At 38.3% G+C, this 19,728-nt stretch overlaps 1 protein-coding gene across 5 annotated transcripts in view; it reads right to left on the reverse strand.

Moving 5' to 3' along the window:
• The window catches only part of ADAL (adenosine deaminase like), a 36,744-nt gene that overhangs the window by 9,379 nt on the left and 7,637 nt on the right, over nt 1-19,728 (reverse strand). For all 5 annotated transcript variants that reach the window (XM_001918220.5, XM_005603082.4, XM_070238301.1 and 2 more), the window contains exons 2-10: nt 14,854-15,082; nt 14,477-14,607; nt 13,901-13,961; nt 10,652-10,739; nt 8,826-8,907; nt 6,323-6,449; nt 5,187-5,267; nt 2,189-2,327; nt 437-537 (exon numbers count right to left, since the gene is read on the reverse strand). In XM_001918220.5, the coding sequence (XP_001918255.1) occupies nt 437-537; nt 2,189-2,327; nt 5,187-5,267; nt 6,323-6,449; nt 8,826-8,907; nt 10,652-10,739; nt 13,901-13,961; nt 14,477-14,607; nt 14,854-14,916 (873 nt within the window). In that variant the 5' untranslated portion in view covers nt 14,917-15,082. The remainder of the gene's footprint in view (nt 1-436; nt 538-2,188; nt 2,328-5,186; nt 5,268-6,322; nt 6,450-8,825; nt 8,908-10,651; nt 10,740-13,900; nt 13,962-14,476; nt 14,608-14,853; nt 15,083-19,728) is intronic.

Below are 19,728 nucleotides of genomic sequence, written 5' to 3' on the forward strand. Positions count from 1 at the left end.
GTCTTAACAGAGGCCTATAAATGCACCCATGCGTATCTAGAACTAAACAGGCTTGTTTATCCTTTTTAAAAACAAAACAAAACAACAGACCACAGCAGTGGCTGACAATCATGGGTGCATATTAAAATCACCTAGGGAGCTTTTACAACATCTGTGCCCAAGATTCACCCCAGATTAAAGAAAGCAGAATCTCAAGGAATGGGTGCTGGGCATCAGTATTTTTTTATATTCTCCCGGGTACCAGCTAGGACCTTTGCTGGTAAAGCCAAACCAGAGTTGCCTTGACCCTTTGCAGCCTCTCATGCCCAGTCCCCTCTCACTCCCCTACTTGAGCATTACCCTCAGGCATTCAAGGCAGTCAGCTAGGTAGTGAATGTCTGACCTTACACAACTCAGAGACTAAAAAAGAGCAAAATACTTCACAGAAAACACTTACACAGATCACAGAAGGATGGGAAATGCTGTACCAGAATCCAAAATGATGCTGGTCATAAGATGGAACTGTCTGACTTTTGATGTTTGAGGTTAAACAGAGTTCTAGATGAAAGGGGGGAAAAGCCTCTTATTAAAAGCAGATTAGTAGACTCATTCGGTGTTCACCAAGTTGACACAGGAGAAATCTTTTCAAACTATGCTAATTTTCCTTAGTTTATTATTTTATAAAATTGACCTTATGTGTGAAAAGTTGTAGTTCAATTAGTGTAGTTGTGTGGGAAATATGTGCTGCAACTTATGGCAGCAAGTGTACCAGGCAGGGAATTAATATCCTCTTCACAGCCATGTGCTTCCCCCTTTTTTACCAAAATGGAAAGGACAGAGCAATGGTATAGCCAGCCACCATGAAGAAGGCAGAGAATTCTGATGGGGGAGCAGAAGCCATTTCTGAAGGGTTGCTGCACTTCTTCCTGGTCTTACAGTGGAGTCTGAAGTAGGTAAGAAAACGGTAGCATTGCTTGAGAGTTACAGCATTATAAACAGACAAGAGCAGAGCTGGACTTTTTCCACAGCTTCAGAGAAAACCTCTAAATTCCTTTATCAGACAACTATCCACTCACTGCCTGCTGCAAGTAAATCCGTCTTAAGAATGACTTCTATTATTAACAGCTCCTTCCCTGAAATACTGTACTGGGCTCCCTAGCCAGAGTAAAATACTTCACTGACTTGATTGATGCTCATTTGGGTAAGGCAGCCTCAACACAGGGCCACTCAGTCCAAGGGATGGCAAACCCAACCTGCCCCCTCACACTACTGGGAGCAGAGGTGGGCCACCACACCCAGTAAGATCACTATGTAAGGGTTTCCATCTTCTCTACTTCTGTGGATGTTTAAAAATTTCCTTAGTAAAAAGAAAAAATATCTCACTCATTACGAATTGCTGAAAACTCTATAAATAGTTTAAAAAAAACCCACATACCCACACAAGTATTTTTGCAAATTGATAAATTTATAAATTCAGTGAATTGATCATTCATTAAAATGGTTTTCAGTCAACTGCTTCTTTCCCTCTTCAGAAAGGCCTTCCTCGACCATCCAATCATAAGCAGTTTTCTCATCACTATTATATCAGCGTGTTTAATTTTCTTCAAAGAACCTAACACTGATAATTTCTTATGTATTTGTTTGCTCTCTCTTACATATGCTAGATATAAGTTCCTTGAGAAAGAAACCTTGTCTGTTTTTACTGCTCTATTCCCAGAAATGTGAACAGTGACTGGAACAGAGTGGTTACTTCATATTATAGTTAAATATAAACAGCTCCAGGTGTACACATGTAGACAAACAAGTGCATAAAGGGCAAAAGACATATAAAAATATACTTGGAATTTTCCATAATTCTTAATTTTTAAATAAATGTTACACATTTTCATAACACGTTAATTTGGTTAAAGTCACTTCCAAACACTAAATGACCCTTGTTCCTTTAATATAATACTTACTGAGTCCCAGGAACTGGGGAATGTAGCAGTGAACCACACAGACAAGGCCATGCTCTCAAGGAGCTTATATTCTAATGGGAGCTACAACTTTCTGTTACTTAAATGAGGCTCAGAAAGCACCCACACCACGCGTCTTTTAATTTCTAAATGATATTTATATATTTAGAACAGATCTTCTCTACATATGGGTTGCAACCTGGGGGAGGAAGGGAGAGAAGGCTGTCTGGAGGACCCGGAGCCCTAAACCTTACCCAGTGGTATCTGGTGTTGCCTCACAAAGTTCACCAGATCCAGGGATCCTTCCTCAGAGGAGCTGAGAAATGTCCCATGCCCAATTCTGTCAGGAAGCAGATCCAGGAGTACTTGTGTTTCTTGTTTTTGGTTTGGAATCTCAAAAAAAGGAGAGAGAGGGCATCAATAACCTCTTTCAGTGGTTCTTACAAGTACTTTTTCTGTAGCCAGGTACTTTGTCCCTCTGAGAAGGTAATGCAGACATTCTGGGAAGCTAACCTACCTATACCTTCCCAGCTCTCTTTTTCGCCTGTTATCTTTCCATTTATTTCCCAAAAATTTTTTCTTTTTTTTAAATTGAGGTAACATTAGTTTAAAACAGTATATAAATTTCAGGTATACATCATATTTTGATTTCTGTGTAGACTACATCATGTTCATGACCCAAAGACTAATTACCATCTATCACCATTCACATGTGCCCTGTCACCCCTTTCGTCCCCCTCCCTCCCCCTTTCCCCTCTGGTATCCACCAATCTAATCTTGTTGTTGTTATCTTCTATTTAGGAGTGTCCCAATATTTTTCTTGATTCATTTCAATGACAGTAATAATTAGTAGAGTCAATAATAATAATAACATACACTTATTAAGGACTTATTTTGCGCCTTTTCACATAAATTCTCCTTTAAACCTCACAAGAATCTTACCAAGTATTAAGATGAAGAAATTAAAGCTCAAAAAATGTAAGTAATTTTCAAAAACAAAATCCCACAACTCTACATGTACATGTGTGTTCTGTGTTGTGTATATGTGTTCACACATATTAGAAAAAGGTCTGGAAAATATAAACACAAAACTGTTAACAGGATCATCTTGGGAGCAGGACTAGAATGGGAAGAGCTTGTGTTTTTTTTTTCCTTCTACATTATACTTTTCTACACTTGGATTTTCTTCAGATACATATAAGTTTCATAGTTAAAAATATAAAGCATTTTTTAAAAAGTTGTCCAAGTTCATAGAGCTAATAAATGGTAAAGAGTAAAACCTGGCTCCATCTGACTCCAGGGCCCAGACTCTCCCCACACACAGTGTGCTCATGTTTTATTTTAAAAACAAGGCCAGCTACATACATACCACAACCTCTGCAAATATCTGGCTGTGCTCTTCATCTCCTAGATAGCCTAAAAGGTAAATGACTACAACATGTTGAAATGAAATGGTTTTTTCTTTTTTTGAAGAAGAAGATCAGGCCCGAACTAACATCTGCTGCCGATCCTCCTCTTTTTGCTGAGGAAGACTGGCCCTGAGCTAACATCCATGCCCATCTTCCTCCACTTTTTACATGTGGGATGCCTACCACAGCATGGCTTGCCAAGCGGTGCCATGTCTGCACCCGGGATCTGAACCGGTGAACCCTGGGCCACCGAAGCAGAACGTGTGAACTTAACCACTGAGCCACCGGGCCAGCCCCTGAAGTGGGTTTTTTTACTTTTTTTTTCTTGGTGAAGAAGATTGGCCCTGAGCTAACATCTGTGCCCATCTTCCTCTATTTTATATGTGGGACACTGCCACAGCATGGCTTGATGAGCAGTGTGTAGGTCATGCCCAGGATCTGAACCTGTGAACCCCAGGCTGCCAAAGTAGAGTGCACAAACATAACCACTATACCACCAGGCCGGCCCCTGAAACGAAATGTTTTACATACAATGGATCAAACAAGAAAGCAACAGAAACTAAGGTAAACAGCCGGTTCTGATGCTGCGCAAAAGACTGGAGATAACTGGTCACAGTAACACATGCTGGCTCTTCCATCATATTGACCAATAGCTTCAATCAGGCATCAGTTAGGTCAGCTAGAAGGTGTCCTATGAGTGAAAGATCTTTTCCTTTTCCTCCCAAAGCCCCAGTACACAGTTCTATATTGTAGTTGTAAGTCATTCTAGTTTTTTTATGTGGGATGACACCAAGCATGGCTTGATGAGCAGTGTGTAGGTCCGCACCCAGGATACGAACTGGTGAACCCCGGGCCACCAAAGCAGAGCGCACAAACTTAACCACTTGGCCACAGGGGCAGCCCTGAAAGATCTTTTTGATCAGAGTGTGGAAACATGGATCCTAGATTTTAAGTTCTGCCACTAGATGACTGACTCTCTGCTTATAGACATGAAAAACACCAGTATTGACAAGAAGCTCCAATTTTTTCCTTAATCTTTAAATCATGATGCTGCTCAACCTTTATACATTACGCCATCTAATACTCACAATAACCCTGTGAGGTAAGTAGATTAAGTATTATTTCCTACATTCAAGAAACAATAAATCCAAACTCATCAAGTTGTATACATTAATTATATACAGCTTTTTGCATGTCAAAAAAGTAAGAAAAGAAACAATTAAATAGATAGAAGTACTGAGGTAGAAAGTAAATGCACCTGTAAAATGGGGAGAAGTGCAGTAGAGTCCTTGTCTGCCTCACAGGGCCATGCTTAAGAAAGTGACTGTTCTCCAGCCACTATCTGTCCATTATCTGTCACTGTGCTCATGCTGCCAAGGACCTGGGGCCTGATGAGGGGCACCTGACCTCCTGCTGAGCCTTATCAAATGATGATGAGCTCCTTCCTTTCCTGCCAGTGCAGGTGATACTTTCAGCTCCCTTCCCTTACCAAGACAGGTGAGATGAACCGGTGCTTCTCTCAGTGTCAGCATGCTAATGACAGGATGATGATGGAAATTCACGCACTTTCTCTAGCAAGATGTCATTAAGCTGTTTTAATGACACAGCTGTACTGGAAGTCAACAGCCACCTCCAGGAACCATAATAACAGTAACATGAGAGACTAAAGCAAGTCACGCCTTTATCATTATAATTTACAACTTAAAATATTTCTTCTTTCCCCCTCTAAAAAGGGTTATCCAAGCCAGGTTTATTTTTAGCCATTTACAAATGATTATTACTTACCATTAATTTTTTCCATTGTAATCTACCCTCTCCAGCCTAATTTTACAATATTATTTACCTCGGAAAGATGCAATGCCAACTTCAGACCTGCTTTTTTAGCTTCTAAAAGAGGTTCTAAGAAGTCTTTTGCTTGTCCTGCCTTGAAGATAAAAGTTAAAATGAGGATGCATGAGAATTCTGGCAAACTGAAGAACTGGGTACCCTGTCTTAATAAACAAAGGAATAAAATAATGGCAGACTGACTCATTTACACATTTTGTTTATAAAGCACCTACAATGTGCTAGACACATTAGGGAATACAAAGCTGGCAAAGACACAGTCCCTGTCCTCAAGTCAAGCATGAGTGAACATGAGGTCAATCAGCTAACCTAGATATTGCAGCCACCAAATTTTATTTCCGGAAGGGTATCTAGATATCTAGTGCTAAAGAGGAGAACTCACCTGATTCAGGAACCTGCATGATTAATAAAGAAAGCTACTATCAAATGGAGGGATGAAACAAAAGCAGAACAGTCCAGGTTTAAAGCCATGAGAACCAGTTTCATGGGACTGTCTAAGTCAATGGTTTTTAACCAGTTCTGCCCCCCAGGGGACATTTGGCACTGTCTAGAGATATTTCTGATTGTCACAACTAGGAGCATGCTACTGGTATCTAGTGGGCAGAGGCCAAGGATGCTGCTAAACATCCATCAATACAAAGGACATCCTCCCACAACAAAGAATTATTTGGCCCGAAATGTCAATAGTGCCAGTTGAGACACCCTCCTTCAATCGGACATTCAAGAAACTCTAGGCCAGCCTTCTCAACTGGGATATGAGATAATTATGAGATAATTAAGCCCTAGCCTTAATTAAGCATTAAACATGCATTGTATATAATGGATTAACTTCTCTCCTATATATGCAGAATGGTACTAGCTATGCAGCATCTTTAGAAAAATGAAGAAAATTATGCAAATGTTGAGCAAATCTTTTTTTCTTCTTATTTAGGGAGCTTAATTATTTCACAGAACCCTGGTTGAGGACAGTTACTGTAGGTATTCTGGTCATCCAGGACAGAACAGGGCTTTGTCTATCCACACAGAGAGTCTGCTAGACCTCTGCAGAATGGAGGATGCTCCAAGCTAATCCTTATCCCACATAAAATGTTTTTAACTTTTAGAAATAAAATGTATTCAGGAAAAATAACTTACAGTAGGGTCTCCACTGAGGTCAAGGCCAAGAACTGTATCATCAGTAGAAAGGAAGAATTCTTGAGCAAGTTTAACAGTCTCCTTGGCTACTGAAGGGCCACCTCTTCTGTCAATTGCTATCAAATACCTTTAATATAAGGAAAACACAGTTGAAAACAAATATTGTGCAGATGAAAAAGACAACTCTGAGTATGGCCAGAGAGGCATGACAGGCGGCATATAATATACCTTACTAGCAAAATTATAGCCTGACTGACATGACATCTTTTTTTGCCAGAGGGAATGAGACATGAATTCCTAAATACCACCAAATATCTAGTGTTCAAATTTCCGATTGTTTCATATTTTTTTGTTCATGTATTTGTTTTTTACAGTTTGTTTGATTCAGAATCCAACTAAGGTCCATATATTGTGTTGGTCAATGCTTCTCAAGTCTATTTTAACCTGAAGCCACTCCCTTCACCCCCACCCAAAGAAAAGAGACTACCTGTCTCTTTTCTTGAATTTATTTGTTGAAGAAACCAGGTCCTATAAAGTTCCCCATGGTCAGGATTTTGCTGATTGAATCCCTGTATCACTAACACGTCCTCCTCTCTCTTCTGTTTCCTATAAATTGGATCTAGTCTAGAGGCTTAATCGATCAGATTCAATTTTTTTGGCAAGAGAATTTGATAGGCGATGGTGTGTTTTTTCATTAGGAGGCTTAGATCCATTATTTCATTAAGGGTTACAAAATTGGTAATATTCTAACATGTATCCAACAGCTGATACACATTCATTCTTCATATATTAGCTGAAATTCTACAAGGAACCTAATATCCAGAGGACTACTGTTAATATTGTGTAATTTCACCCTGCATTTATTAGTTTATCTATTTAATCACAAAATAAAGAAATTCCTCCAGCTTTTATTTACTTACAAAATTTGGATCAATTATTTATAAAATGAAATGTCTTGTTTTTTTCACTTAGTTTCTCTTGTCATTAAATAATGTTAGAAAACAATATAAATCATATGAACATAACATAATATAGTTGTCCTCTGATTGCTGGACACTTTAGGATGTTTTCCACTTTTTGTTATAAATAACACTACAGTGAAGAATCTTACATGTAAATCAATCTATTTCCTTAGGACACATTTCTAGAAGAGAATTACTGGGTCAGACAGGAAAACTATTTTTATAGATTTTAATACATATTGTTCTCTAGAGAGGTTTTATTAATTATATATGCTCACCAGCAGTGTGTAAGTTCACGAACACTGGTTATTACTCTTTTTTGGGGGGGGGGAGCTATCGAAATGGCATTGTAATAATTCCTTTTAAAATTATCTGATTAGTGAATTTAAATAGTTTTCTATACATTTATTGCCCATTTGTATGTCTTCTGAATTCTCTCCTTGTCTTTCGCCTGGTTTTGTATTGGGGTATTACTCTAGTAAAGTTTAATTCTGAGAGATTTTTATAGCCAGAAACTACACAGCTAGCTTTCTTCCTTCTTCCTGCAAGGAATACTGAGCCTGACTATGTGCCAGCTCTGTTCTAAGTACTGGAGGCGTAGTGGTGAATCAAAAGACAAGGTGCCTGACTGCACTGAATTTACACTCTAGTGGGTGAGTTGTATACACAAATAAAACAAAATAATTTCTGATCTTGTTAAGAGTGCCATTTATTAATGGGGTGACTAGAGCATTTGTTGGGGGGCACTTTAGATAAGGTGGTCAAGGAAGTGATAGCCAAATTGAGACCTGAATAACGAGAAGCCTGCCATGCAAGGATATGGTGGAAGAGTGTTCTAGGCAAAGTAACAGGAATTACAAAAGTGCTGAGGTGGGATAGTCTTGGCCTGTGTGAGGAACAGAGAGCAGGCCAGTGCATAAGTGATGAGTGGTCCAGTGAGGATGTTCAAGTAAGAGAGGCAGCCAGACCACGTGGGACTTTGTGGGCCACAGTAAGAAGTTTAGATTTCAGCTGAAGAGCAATGGGAAGCCACGCCTCACTGGAGCGACAGGACTCAGAATTTTATCGCCCCATGAATAAATTCAGGACTGCACTCTCAACTTTAAAACAGGGTTTTTGACTCTGTTTTTTCTATCGTAAGATAAAAATGAGGGGCTGGCCCCGTGGCCAAGTGGTTAAGTTCGTGCTCTCCGCTTCGGCGGTGGAGGGTTTCACTGGTTCAGATCCTGGGCACGGACATGGCACCACTCGTCAGACCACATTGAGGTGGCATCCCACATGCCACAACTAGAAGGACCCACAACTAAAAATACACAACTATGTGCTGGGGGGATTTAGAGAGAAAAAGCAGGAAAAAAAAAAAAGATTGGCAACAGTTGTTAGCTCAGGTGCCAATCTTTAAATAAATAAATAAATAAATAAAAAAGATAAAAATCATTATTGGTTGATTTATAAAAATCTATTACACTCCTGATCAAAACAGTAAAATTTTCACATTCTAGTTTTTCAAATGGTGACCACTAAGGTACAATGCTTCTTACCTAACGTCAATGTCTAAGTCTTCTTGTTTGCACTGTTTTATACCCTCAAGTATAGATTCCACATAAGTTTTTTCAGTCATTCCTGGAAAGGATACAAAGAAAACACATATAAAGAGATCATCAACTATTTCATCCTTCAATATCAGCATCCCTCTAATTATAATGATATAATTACATTTTCACTTTATGTTGTCACAAGGGTATGGTTAAAGATGAGTTAAAACATGGCTCCTACAGGTATATTTTACTAAATGTTAATTGTAATAAAATTGAAAAAAAAAAGACATACAAAATACAAGCCCTTTTAAAGGCCTTGTAAAATTATTCTTAGATTCAACAGACATAAAACTACTCTCACAAATTGCTATTAAACTTTTAAATATTTGTTCTAACAAAACAATAACAACAACAAACCCCTTTCTAAGGCCTAGCCTTAAAAACAAAACATTTTTCTCTATTAGCAGAATGTCTTCCTGCCAGTCCAGAAAAACAGCCTTCTCCCAGGTTCCTTTCTCCTCAGTCCTGCTCAAGCTCAGCGCTTCTCATCCAAGGTACTTGAGACGTTCTTCCAAGTGCGAGTGCTCAAGCCCTCCTCTTCTGGGGGCTATGAAAGAGCACGCTCCAGAATAACCTCCTCTAAAATACTCTTGTACCCCAACTCTAAAATGCTTACTTTTGGTGGAAAAATCTCTAGTAAAACATATAAAATTATAAAGAAGAAAAATAAAAATAACCTGTAATCATACTACTCAGAGATAACCACTGTTTTTGTTTTTCTAAGCATACATATATCTATTTTTCAATAGATGAGATGCTATTAGGGATATATGTACCCTGTTCAGTCATTTAACACTGTATTCTGAGCACATCCCCATGTCAACAAAGTGTCTTTGCAAATATTTTTATTGGTTGCCTAATATTCCATCAACCTTTATTTAACCATTCTCCTATCGTTGCATACTTAGCTTAACATTCCCCTTTGAATCTCTATTTGAAGAGCAACCTAGTTTGTAACAACTGGCAGGTTTCTTCCCTCCTTCCCTTTCACTACCCTCACCAGCATAACTTGGAACTGATTCTGCAGTTTAAAAATGAGAGATAAGAATCTTCTGCTTGTCCCGTTGCAACACTTACTTTACTATATGTAGTTTCAAATATTTTACCCCCTGAATGATGACTGGGCTACACATGGCAGGGCACAAGATGACCTGGAAGGGTCTCTTCAGGTCATAGACAAGGTGCTAAGAGGGATCCAATGACACTATATAATATCTCCTGATGCTGCTCGTATGGAAAGAGAGTTCCAGGAAATTTCTCCAGACCACATCCAGATCTGCTCATCTCCATGTGGAGAAGTTTTACCACATCACAGCTTGCTCCTGGCCTAAGATACTGTCAGTCCCTGAGAAGTGACTGAATAACCTTCATTTCAGGGATTGTCATAAAACATGATTCTGCTTCTACTCAGTGGCATTTCTCACAAGTGCCCTTGATGCAGGGAGCAAGAGTTAGCTTCTATTTAAGACAATGCAACTATAAGGAGCAAGTGTCCTTTCCTCAGAGTAAGTAAGAAGAACAAATGAAATTTTTTCAGGCCTTTTTATTTCCCTTAAACAGAGATTATCTGATCTGATTTTTTAACTTAAGACTAACTCACTCATTAATAATGTACACCATTAATGTACATAAGAAGACTTGGACTGTTGAGTCTAATTCTCCAACAGTGTAAAAGTGCGTGCTTCATATTCTCAACTTGTAAACACATGAATGACCAAAGCACATGGGAAAAGAGATAGTACATTTGCAGAGAAGTAATTAAATTCTACCTGTAGCGTTTTCTCTTCTAGGTGTGCTCCTTAGTTCCAAGTACTTGACACCATCATCTGCAAATTCTTTAATCACATCTTTTGTGACCTGATAATAAAGGCAATGTACACAATATTATAATGTTAGTGTAAGCATCCCAGTGAGAATGCCAAATGCTACAGCTTTATTTCACACATTAAATTTGATATGCAAGGAATGCTGGAAGTCTCTCACATGGTTAAGATCATCTGGTTTGTCATGGTGGAGACTGTGACAGAAATAGAACATTTCCAACTGCCATCAACACCCCCTCATTCTCACATTCAGTTTAAATCTGCACATCAAATCACCCACACCTTTTGTTTCTCTTCTCTCCTTTTAACCATTTTAACCGTTTCTCTATTTCCTAGTGTTCCTAACAGCAGATTGATAAAACAGAGAAATGAGGTAAAACTAAAACCAGTTAAAACCATCTGTGAGTGTGTAGTACTAGAAAGGTACTTACGGAAATAAATAGCTAAAATGATTAGGTATTACTGATGTAACATTTAAAGTCATGGCTTAAAGTTCTTACTCAAGCTATTTAGGAATAAGTTGTATTTTTCAAGAATTTCTTCAGGCAGGGTTAAATTTTCCTCAGAAGTACTCAGGGAAATTTCTCTTAGGCAAAGGAAATGGGTGATAAATATGACCAAAGTTATATCCAATTTAGCGAAAATCTCAACAATACAAAAGTTACTAAGTTACCAGGGTAGATATCTAAAGGCTGAAGGCATGTTTTCCTTCTCTGCCATCAATCCTAAAAAATACCAAATCGAGAAGAAAAAAGGACCAGGTTGGAAACGCTGTGACAACCAGCCCTAGTTAGTCCTTACAGTTGGTATCCTAATCTTAACCTGCTTTGACTACATGCACATGGGCACGCGAGTGCAGTGTCCTGGGAAAGGAACAAGGATTGGCTGGTTGTGCAGACAGTGCCTAATGGGGTGGCACCACCTTGGTGGATGCATTGCAATCCAAGGTGTGCGCTTCATCTTTTTCCCTTTGTTTTAAAACTAAAGCCAAAAAGGAAATTCCTTTTTGGAAGAAAGTCTAGAGAATCAGCCTCAGAGACTACACAGCTCAGGGCAACACAACAGCATTCAGAATCAGGTGACACCCCTGGACCAAGCAAGATGCCACTGCTTCCTCCAGCACTGAGCATGACCCTGCAGCCTCTCCACCATCATGGCAGGCGCTGGACCCTGTGGCACCACTGCTCCAGCAACTCCATGTTGCTGCCACTGCCACTAGAGTGTGGGCCTCGTCTTTGCAGGTTGAGGAATTTGCATCTTGTCATTACTCCAGAACTGAGCAGACCCAGAGAGGCCAACTCACTCTACCCCCGCTCACATGAGACACACAGAAACCTATTTGTTCACGGATGCATTGACAATGAGGGTGGAAGTGAGGGAGTGAAGTGGTAGTCCTTCTCAGTGACTGAAGTGATCATATCTACTATCCAGGGCACCCCCTTTCCTGGTGGTAAGGTACCTGTGAAACCAAATAGAACAAGAGAAGGTTGATGGCAAGTATAGAATGAGAGCAATGGGAGGAAGATTTATCTAGGCCACGGTGAGGCCCGTGGAATCCTCCCTACCCCATGTCCAAGAACACTTCCATATCTGCAGATTCAGCCCTTTCTGCTCCATGCAGCAACAGGTACTGAGGGCAACTCTGTACTCTTCGGGCTTTCCTTTCCTATGCCCTGGACTGAGAACATGTACTCAAGTTCCTTCTTCAGACAGAGTACATCACAGTTAGTTAAGTTTCTGCTTACTCAAAGGATGGCAAGACTGCATATCTTGAATGAGAAAGAACACGGGTTCTGGAACCAGAGATAGTCAATTCTGCCACTTAGTCTCTGTGAGTGACCTTGAACTCAAGTTACACCTAACCTCTTTAAGCCTTAGTTTTTTTCAGCAGCAAAAAGGAAACAATAAAAATACGCACCTCAGAAAGCAGACTTGAGTGTAGTGTTTGGCACATGCCACAGTTAATATTATTTCAGTCACACTGCAATCCTCTCTCTTTGAGATTACACCCAGGTCACCCTGACTAGACTGTTAAGTGATCCCCACATACTCAGTCCCACCTCTGCAAACAATCTCTTGGCTTACTCCCACACATGGTTCATTTATTATACGTAACCATTAGAAAAAATGCGAAGCAAGCAGTATAACCTACGTTTCTGGAGAACTCACTTTTGATTGGTCAAGAAAGAATTTTCCTCCTTAGCTGAGACTGATTCTCGTGATAAGTATTAAGTAAATTAATCACCTTTTGGAGGAAAGTTAACTCTGACAAGATTTTGCTTCTCTCCTTTTATAAAGAGGACATTTTAAAATGCCATCCTGGTCAGATCAATGATACAGAAGCCAGTCTTCCATATCAGACTCTGGTATCACAGAACTTCAGATAAGAGAACACACTAGTGTCCTTTAGTTCTTCAACCCCAGAGGGAAGGCACAATTTCCCTGGGCATTAATCATTCAATCTCTAAGCACTTCTTCAACTTCTTCATTCTCTACAATGTCCACCCAGGTAGTTAAAAGTATTGCAAACAATACAGACAAAGTCTTATCAAAGACATGCCCATCTGTGGTCAAATACTTCATATGATATGTTACACATCGAAAACAGGACAAGATTTTCTCCTTCATATTGTTCTCTATCTAATGTCAAGATGTCAATCTTGGTTCTGTCCTCATATCTTTTACAATGAACACAGTCTCTTGATATTGGCTCTTAGGCAAATGTCTTACACTGGTTTTGAACAGAGGTGCCATAAAAAACAGAAAACATTTTCTATCAGACTCTTGATGAAAGCAAAAGGTCATGTGCTACAACAGAACGGCATAAATTACTTAATTTTTTTAATAGTTTTTTCTAAGCATACTTGCTTCCATGTCTCCATTTCTTTCTTTTTTTTTTTTTTTAAAGATTGGCACCTGAGCTAACATCTGTTGCCAATCTTTTTTTTTTTTCTCTTCTTCTCCCTAAAGCCCCCCAGTACATAGTTGTATATTCTAGCTGTAGGTCCTTCTGGTTGTGCTATGTGGGATGTCGCCTCAGCACAGCCTGACGAGTGGTGCGATGTCCGCGCCCAGGATCTGAACCAGCGAAACCCTGGGCCACCAAAACGGAGCACAGAAACTTAACCACTTGTCCACAGGGCAGGCCCCACTTAATAGTTTTTAAACCAGTCTAAAAATTGCTTCATTTCTTACCATTAGAATATCTTCAGGGCTGGTTGTAAACTGATGAATAATCTGAAACATCTGGAAACACCTGCAACGTGAAAAGTTTTAATATAGTCTAGTCATCAAAAACTTGTCACTCAAGACAAACTCTCTAAGCTCAATTAATAGAATTTAGGCTGATAGCAAGTATATATTTATAAAGAACTACAGAATAGGTTTTTCAAAAATTACATTGATCAGGAAGGATAATCAAATGATTGAAAATAAAACATAACTGATATTTTTAACTGGGAAATAATAGTTCCCCTCTCCACCCCCGACCCCTGCTGGTAGCAGCCAACAGGGGGAGAAAATCGATAAGCCTATGTTTTCAAGTTTAAAGAATATTCCAATATAGTATAACTTTACAAACAACATAAATCACTAAAAATACTGTCGACAGTCTGACAGTTGAAAAAAAAGCTGTATGTCAAGTTATACTTTCCATACCAGATGGCTACCGTACTCCTTTAACTGCTAAAATCTAAATTCTTAATACTATGTACAATCACAAAATAGTGATAGAGAAAAAAAGAAGTATGTCCACAACCTCCCAAAACTTACTCTTCCAAAGTTCTTTTCTTTCCCTTGTCAATCACAGTCATCTGATCGTGGATTTTAAGACCTGGCTTCTTGGCTATTAACTTCTTCATGGTATTAGAACTAATGGATCCATTTAAGTGGGCATGAAGTTCCTACAACAAGAATATAATCAGTAAAAACTTCTCAAGTATCCACTAGATTCATAGCATCACACCAGGTACTTGATGTTTGTAGTCTGTACTACTAGGCAAATTGCCTACTCGATGTAGCTATATAACTTTTAAAGTTTACAAAGTTTACAAATTCTACCTATAAAATTTACTTTTCTTTTGTGAAAAGAAACAACCCAGAAGTTATTATAAAGCAACCGCTCCAGAATTCCATGGTTGAATTCTTACCACTTTAGGTAATTCTGAGTAAAAGGCTGTCTTCCATGGCTGCTGTTCTTCCGCTTCTGTCATGATTCAGCAGAACAAAATGGTCTTCTCCAAACACTCTTATTCTTGGTATGGACAAGACAATGTACTTCACTGAGTAAATATTATGGTCTTGAATTTCCTTCAGATTGCTTTACGTCCACACATTTTTATAGATTAGCTGCATATGCAGCTCTAGGCTCAGCTTCACCTGTTTAAACAAACGTGACCATTTTCAGATGTTGACATAAAAGCAAAGAAACAGGATTTTGCTAATATATTTCTCAAAAGACAAAAGCGCCCCTCCAAAGCTAACTTAAATGAGCTAACAATCTGAACTAGAAATAAGAAAAGGCCTCAAGTTGGTAAGAGGTGGATTAAAATCTGAAATTTCACAGGGTATATTCCTTACCAATTAGCCCTTTCTATAAAAATACTTCTAAAACTAGAAATTTATAAGTCCTATTTTGGGTAGAAAGTTTACATTTTTGAACTGTTTAAAATATATAAAGGAAGAGCAGAGGCATCGGAGTCAGATGGACCTAGGTGAATCTGTACTGGTTCTGCCACTCAGTAGTTGTGTGGCCTTAGTCACTTAACCTCACAGCTTCAGTTTCCTTATTTGAAAAAATGGAATAAAAATGCAGAGTAGCTGTAAGGATTAATAAAGTAATTTAAATTCCCCTCTTCTATGTTCCCATATAATCCAGTGACTACCTTTAACCAGCACTCTATCACACTGTATCTATCACTGATTTACTTGTCTTTCCCCTTCACCAGACTATCAGCTTCCTAAGGACAAGGACTATGGCATATTCTACGTCCTTAGCGCCTAGCACAGCAACTAGCACATTGGAGGTGATAAATAAATTCTAAGTTCCCTTTACCTCTGAAGGTGGCTTACAAATAAAGATAAAATTCCAAATGAAATTTAGTGATTTTCAAGGTAGCCACCTTGACCTCCTGGGTTCTCACGTATTAATGCTGACGACGATGTTGAAAAGAATAGCAATTTCCATTCAGAGTCTATCAGGTATGAGGCAAGCACTTTTAAAAATATTATCTTTAATTCTCCTAATAATCTTGCAAAGTAAATACTTTTACCACATTACAAACCAATAAATTGATACTGAGAGGGGTTAAATAAGTCACCAAGATATTAAAATGGGAAATAAAAAAAATAGTTTGTACAAGACTAGACAAAGCCATAGAAACCCACAGAAAGACCAACCCAGTATTAAGGTGGCATTTCAATGGAATGCCATAGTAACTGCTTAATAAATAGTAAGAAACAAAAAAGATGGACTATGTAATCAATGATATTTAATACTTCTACTGAAGAACATAAAAGATGTCATTAAAATGGAAAAACATACCTTATCTTGCATAGGTAAAGTCAATTTGCCATAAATTGACTTATGAAGTAAATGTTAATCAAAATATTCCAAAAATTATTCTATAGAAATTGATTTTAAAGTTCATATGGAAGATTTAACTTGTAAAAATATCCAGAAAAAACTGTGAACCTCAAAAGAATAATACCCAATATTAGTAAAGGTGTGGGTAAAAGTTCTGGTGGGAGCAGAACTTGGTATAGTCTTTTTGGAAAGCAATTTGACAATATCTATCAATACTGGAAAAAAAAAACCCATATATTTTTTGACCCAATAATTCTACTTTTAGGAATTCATCCTATTATTTTATAGGATATGTAGAAATAGATTTCTTGTAGCATTACTTATAATAGCAAAAAACAGGAAACAACCCAAATGTCCATCAGCAGGGTAAGGGTTAAATTAATTACATCTCCATCCAACTGAATATCTATGACTATATGGAAAGACCTCTATGATATAGTGTTTCTTCCAAAACATAAGTTGCAAAATAGACTGTTTAGAAAGATGACACTTATGAACAAAGCATATATGTACGTACACACACACCTATTTATTTACATCTTTATGCCTAAAACACATATGAAAGGATACATAGAAAATCGTTGCCACTAGAAAGTGGGTTGGAAATGGCAAAGGTCAAGGAAGAGAATTTTACATTTCCCTTATATAGTTTTCTGCAATTTGAAGATTTTACAGTAAGTATGCAATATTTGATAGCTTTTTGAAATAATTTTAATAAATGAAATTTTTAAGTAATTAATAAACATACCACAACTTACAGAATGCAGTAAAGCAACTCTAAGAGGAAAGTTTGTAGCAATAAACATCCACATTAAGAAGAAAGATTCCAAACAAACAACCTAGCCCTACATCTTAAGGAACTAGAAAAAGAGCCAACTTAGCCCAAAGTTAGCAGAAGGAAGGAAATAAAAAAGACTAGAGCAGAAATAAATGAATATAGAACAGAAAAACAATAGAAAAGATTAACCAAATTAAGATTTGGTTCTTTGAAAAGAGAAACAAAACTGACAAACTTTTTTTTTTTCTGTGAGGAAGATTGGCTCCAAGCTAACACCTATTGCCAATCTTCCTAATTTTGTTTGAGGAAGACTGTCCCTGAGCTAACATCCATGCCAATCTTCCTCTATTTTGTACGTGGGACACTGCCACAGCATGGCTTGATGAGCAGTGTGTAGGTCCACACCCAGGATCTGAACCTGTGAATCCCAGGCTGCTGTAGCGGACCACATGAACTTAACCACTACCCCACCAGGCTGGCCCCAAATTGACAAACTTTTAGCTACACTAACCAAGGAAAAAAGAGAGAGACTCAAATCATCAAAATTATAAATGAAAGAGGAGGGGCCGGCCCCATGGCTGAGTGGTTGGGTTTGCACGCTCTGCTTTGGCAGCCCAGGGTTTCGCCAGTTCAGATCCTGGGTGCAGACATCACACGGCTCATCAAGCCATACTGAGGTGGCGTCCCACATGCCACAACTAGAAGGACCCACAACTAAAAATACACAACTATGTAACCGGGGGCTTTAGAGAGAAAAAGGAAAAACAATCTTTAAAAAAAAAAGAAAGAGGAGACATTACAACTGATAACACAGGAATACAAAGGATCATAATAGGGGCCAGCCATGTGACTGAGTAGTTAAGTTTGTGGGCTCCACTTTGGTGGTCCAGGGTTTTGCCAGTTCGGGTCCTGGGTTCAGACCTAGCACCACTCATCAGGCCCATCCTGAGGCAGCGTCCCACATAGCACAACCAGAAGGACCTACAGCTAGAATATACAACTATGTACAAGGGGGGGCTTTGGGGAAAAGGAAAAAAAAACAAAATTGGCAACAGATGTTAGCTCAGGGCCAATCTTTAAAAAAAAAAAAAAGGATCATAGGAGGCTACTATGAACAAATATACACCAAAAAACTGGAAAACCTAGAAGAAATGAAAAAATTCTTAGAAACACACAACCTATGAAGACTAAATCAGGAAGAAATAGAAAACCTGAACAGACCAATACTAGTAAGGAGATTGAATCAGTAATCAAAAATTTCCCAATGAAGAAAAGCCCAGGACCAGAGGGCCTCACTGGTGAATTTTACCAAACATTTAAAATTAACATCAATCATTCTCAAACTTGCAAAAATTGAAGAGGAGGGAACATTCTCAAACTCATTTTACAAGGTCAGCATGATCCTGATGCCAAAGCCAGATAAGGACACCACTGGAAAAGAAAACTACAGGTCTTGGGCCAGCCTGGTGGTGCAGCAGTTAAGTTCGCACATTCCGCTTCTCAGCGGCCCGGGGTTCGCTGGTTCAGATCCCGGGTGCAGATATGGAACCGCTTGGCACACCATGCTGTGGTAGGCATCCCACATATAAAGTAGAGGAAGATGGGCACAGATGTTAGCTCAGGGCCAGCCTTCCTCAGGAAAAAGAGGATGATTAGCAGCAGATGACAGCTCAGGGCTAATCTTCCTCAAAAAAAAAGAAAAGAAAAGAAAAGAAATCTACAGGCCAATATCCTTGAAGAACAGACATGCAAAAATTCTCAACAAAATACTAGTAAACTGAATTTAGCAGCACATTAAAAGGATCATTCACCATGATCAAGTGGGATTTATTCCTGGGAAGCAAGGATGGCTCAACATGCAAATCAATCAAGGTGATACATCACATTAATTGAATAAAGAAAAGAATCATATGATTATCTCAATAGATGCAGAAAAAGCATTTCACAAAATTCAACATCTTTCAAGATAAAAATACTTAAGAAGTTAGGCATAGAAGGAACATATCTCAACATAATAAAGGCATATATGACAAGCCCACAACTAACATCACACTCAATGGTGAAAGTTGAAAGTTTTTCCTCTAAGATCAAGAACAAGACAAGGGTGTCCACTCTCACCACTCCTATTCAACATAGTACTGGGAAGTCCCAGCTAGAGCAATCAGGCAAGAGAAAGAAATAAAAGGCATTAGAATTGGAATGGAAGAAGTAAAAGTCTATTTGCAGATGACATGATTTTATATATAGAAAATCCTACAGACTCACTCAAAAAGCTGTTAGAACTAATCAATGCAATTCAGTAAAATTGCCAGAATACGAAATTAACATGCAAAAATCAGTAGCATTTCTATATATTAACAACAAATTTTCTGAAAAAGAAATAAAGAAATTGATTCCATTTACAATAACATCACAAACAAAATATTTAGGAATAAATTTAACCAAGGAGCTGAAAGATCTCTACTCTGAAAACTACAAGACATTGATGAAAGAAATCGAAGAGGACACAAATAAATGGAAAAATATACTGTGTTCATGGGCTGGAAGAATTAATATTGTTAATATCTCAATACTACCAAAAGCCATCTACAGATTCAATGTAATCCCTGTTAAGATTTCAATGGCTTTTTTTTTTTTACAGAAATAGAAAAAACACTCCTA

This window comes from Equus caballus, chromosome 1, assembly GCF_041296265.1.
Source record: "Equus caballus isolate H_3958 breed thoroughbred chromosome 1, TB-T2T, whole genome shotgun sequence".
Classification (NCBI taxonomy): domain Eukaryota; kingdom Metazoa; phylum Chordata; class Mammalia; order Perissodactyla; family Equidae; genus Equus; species Equus caballus.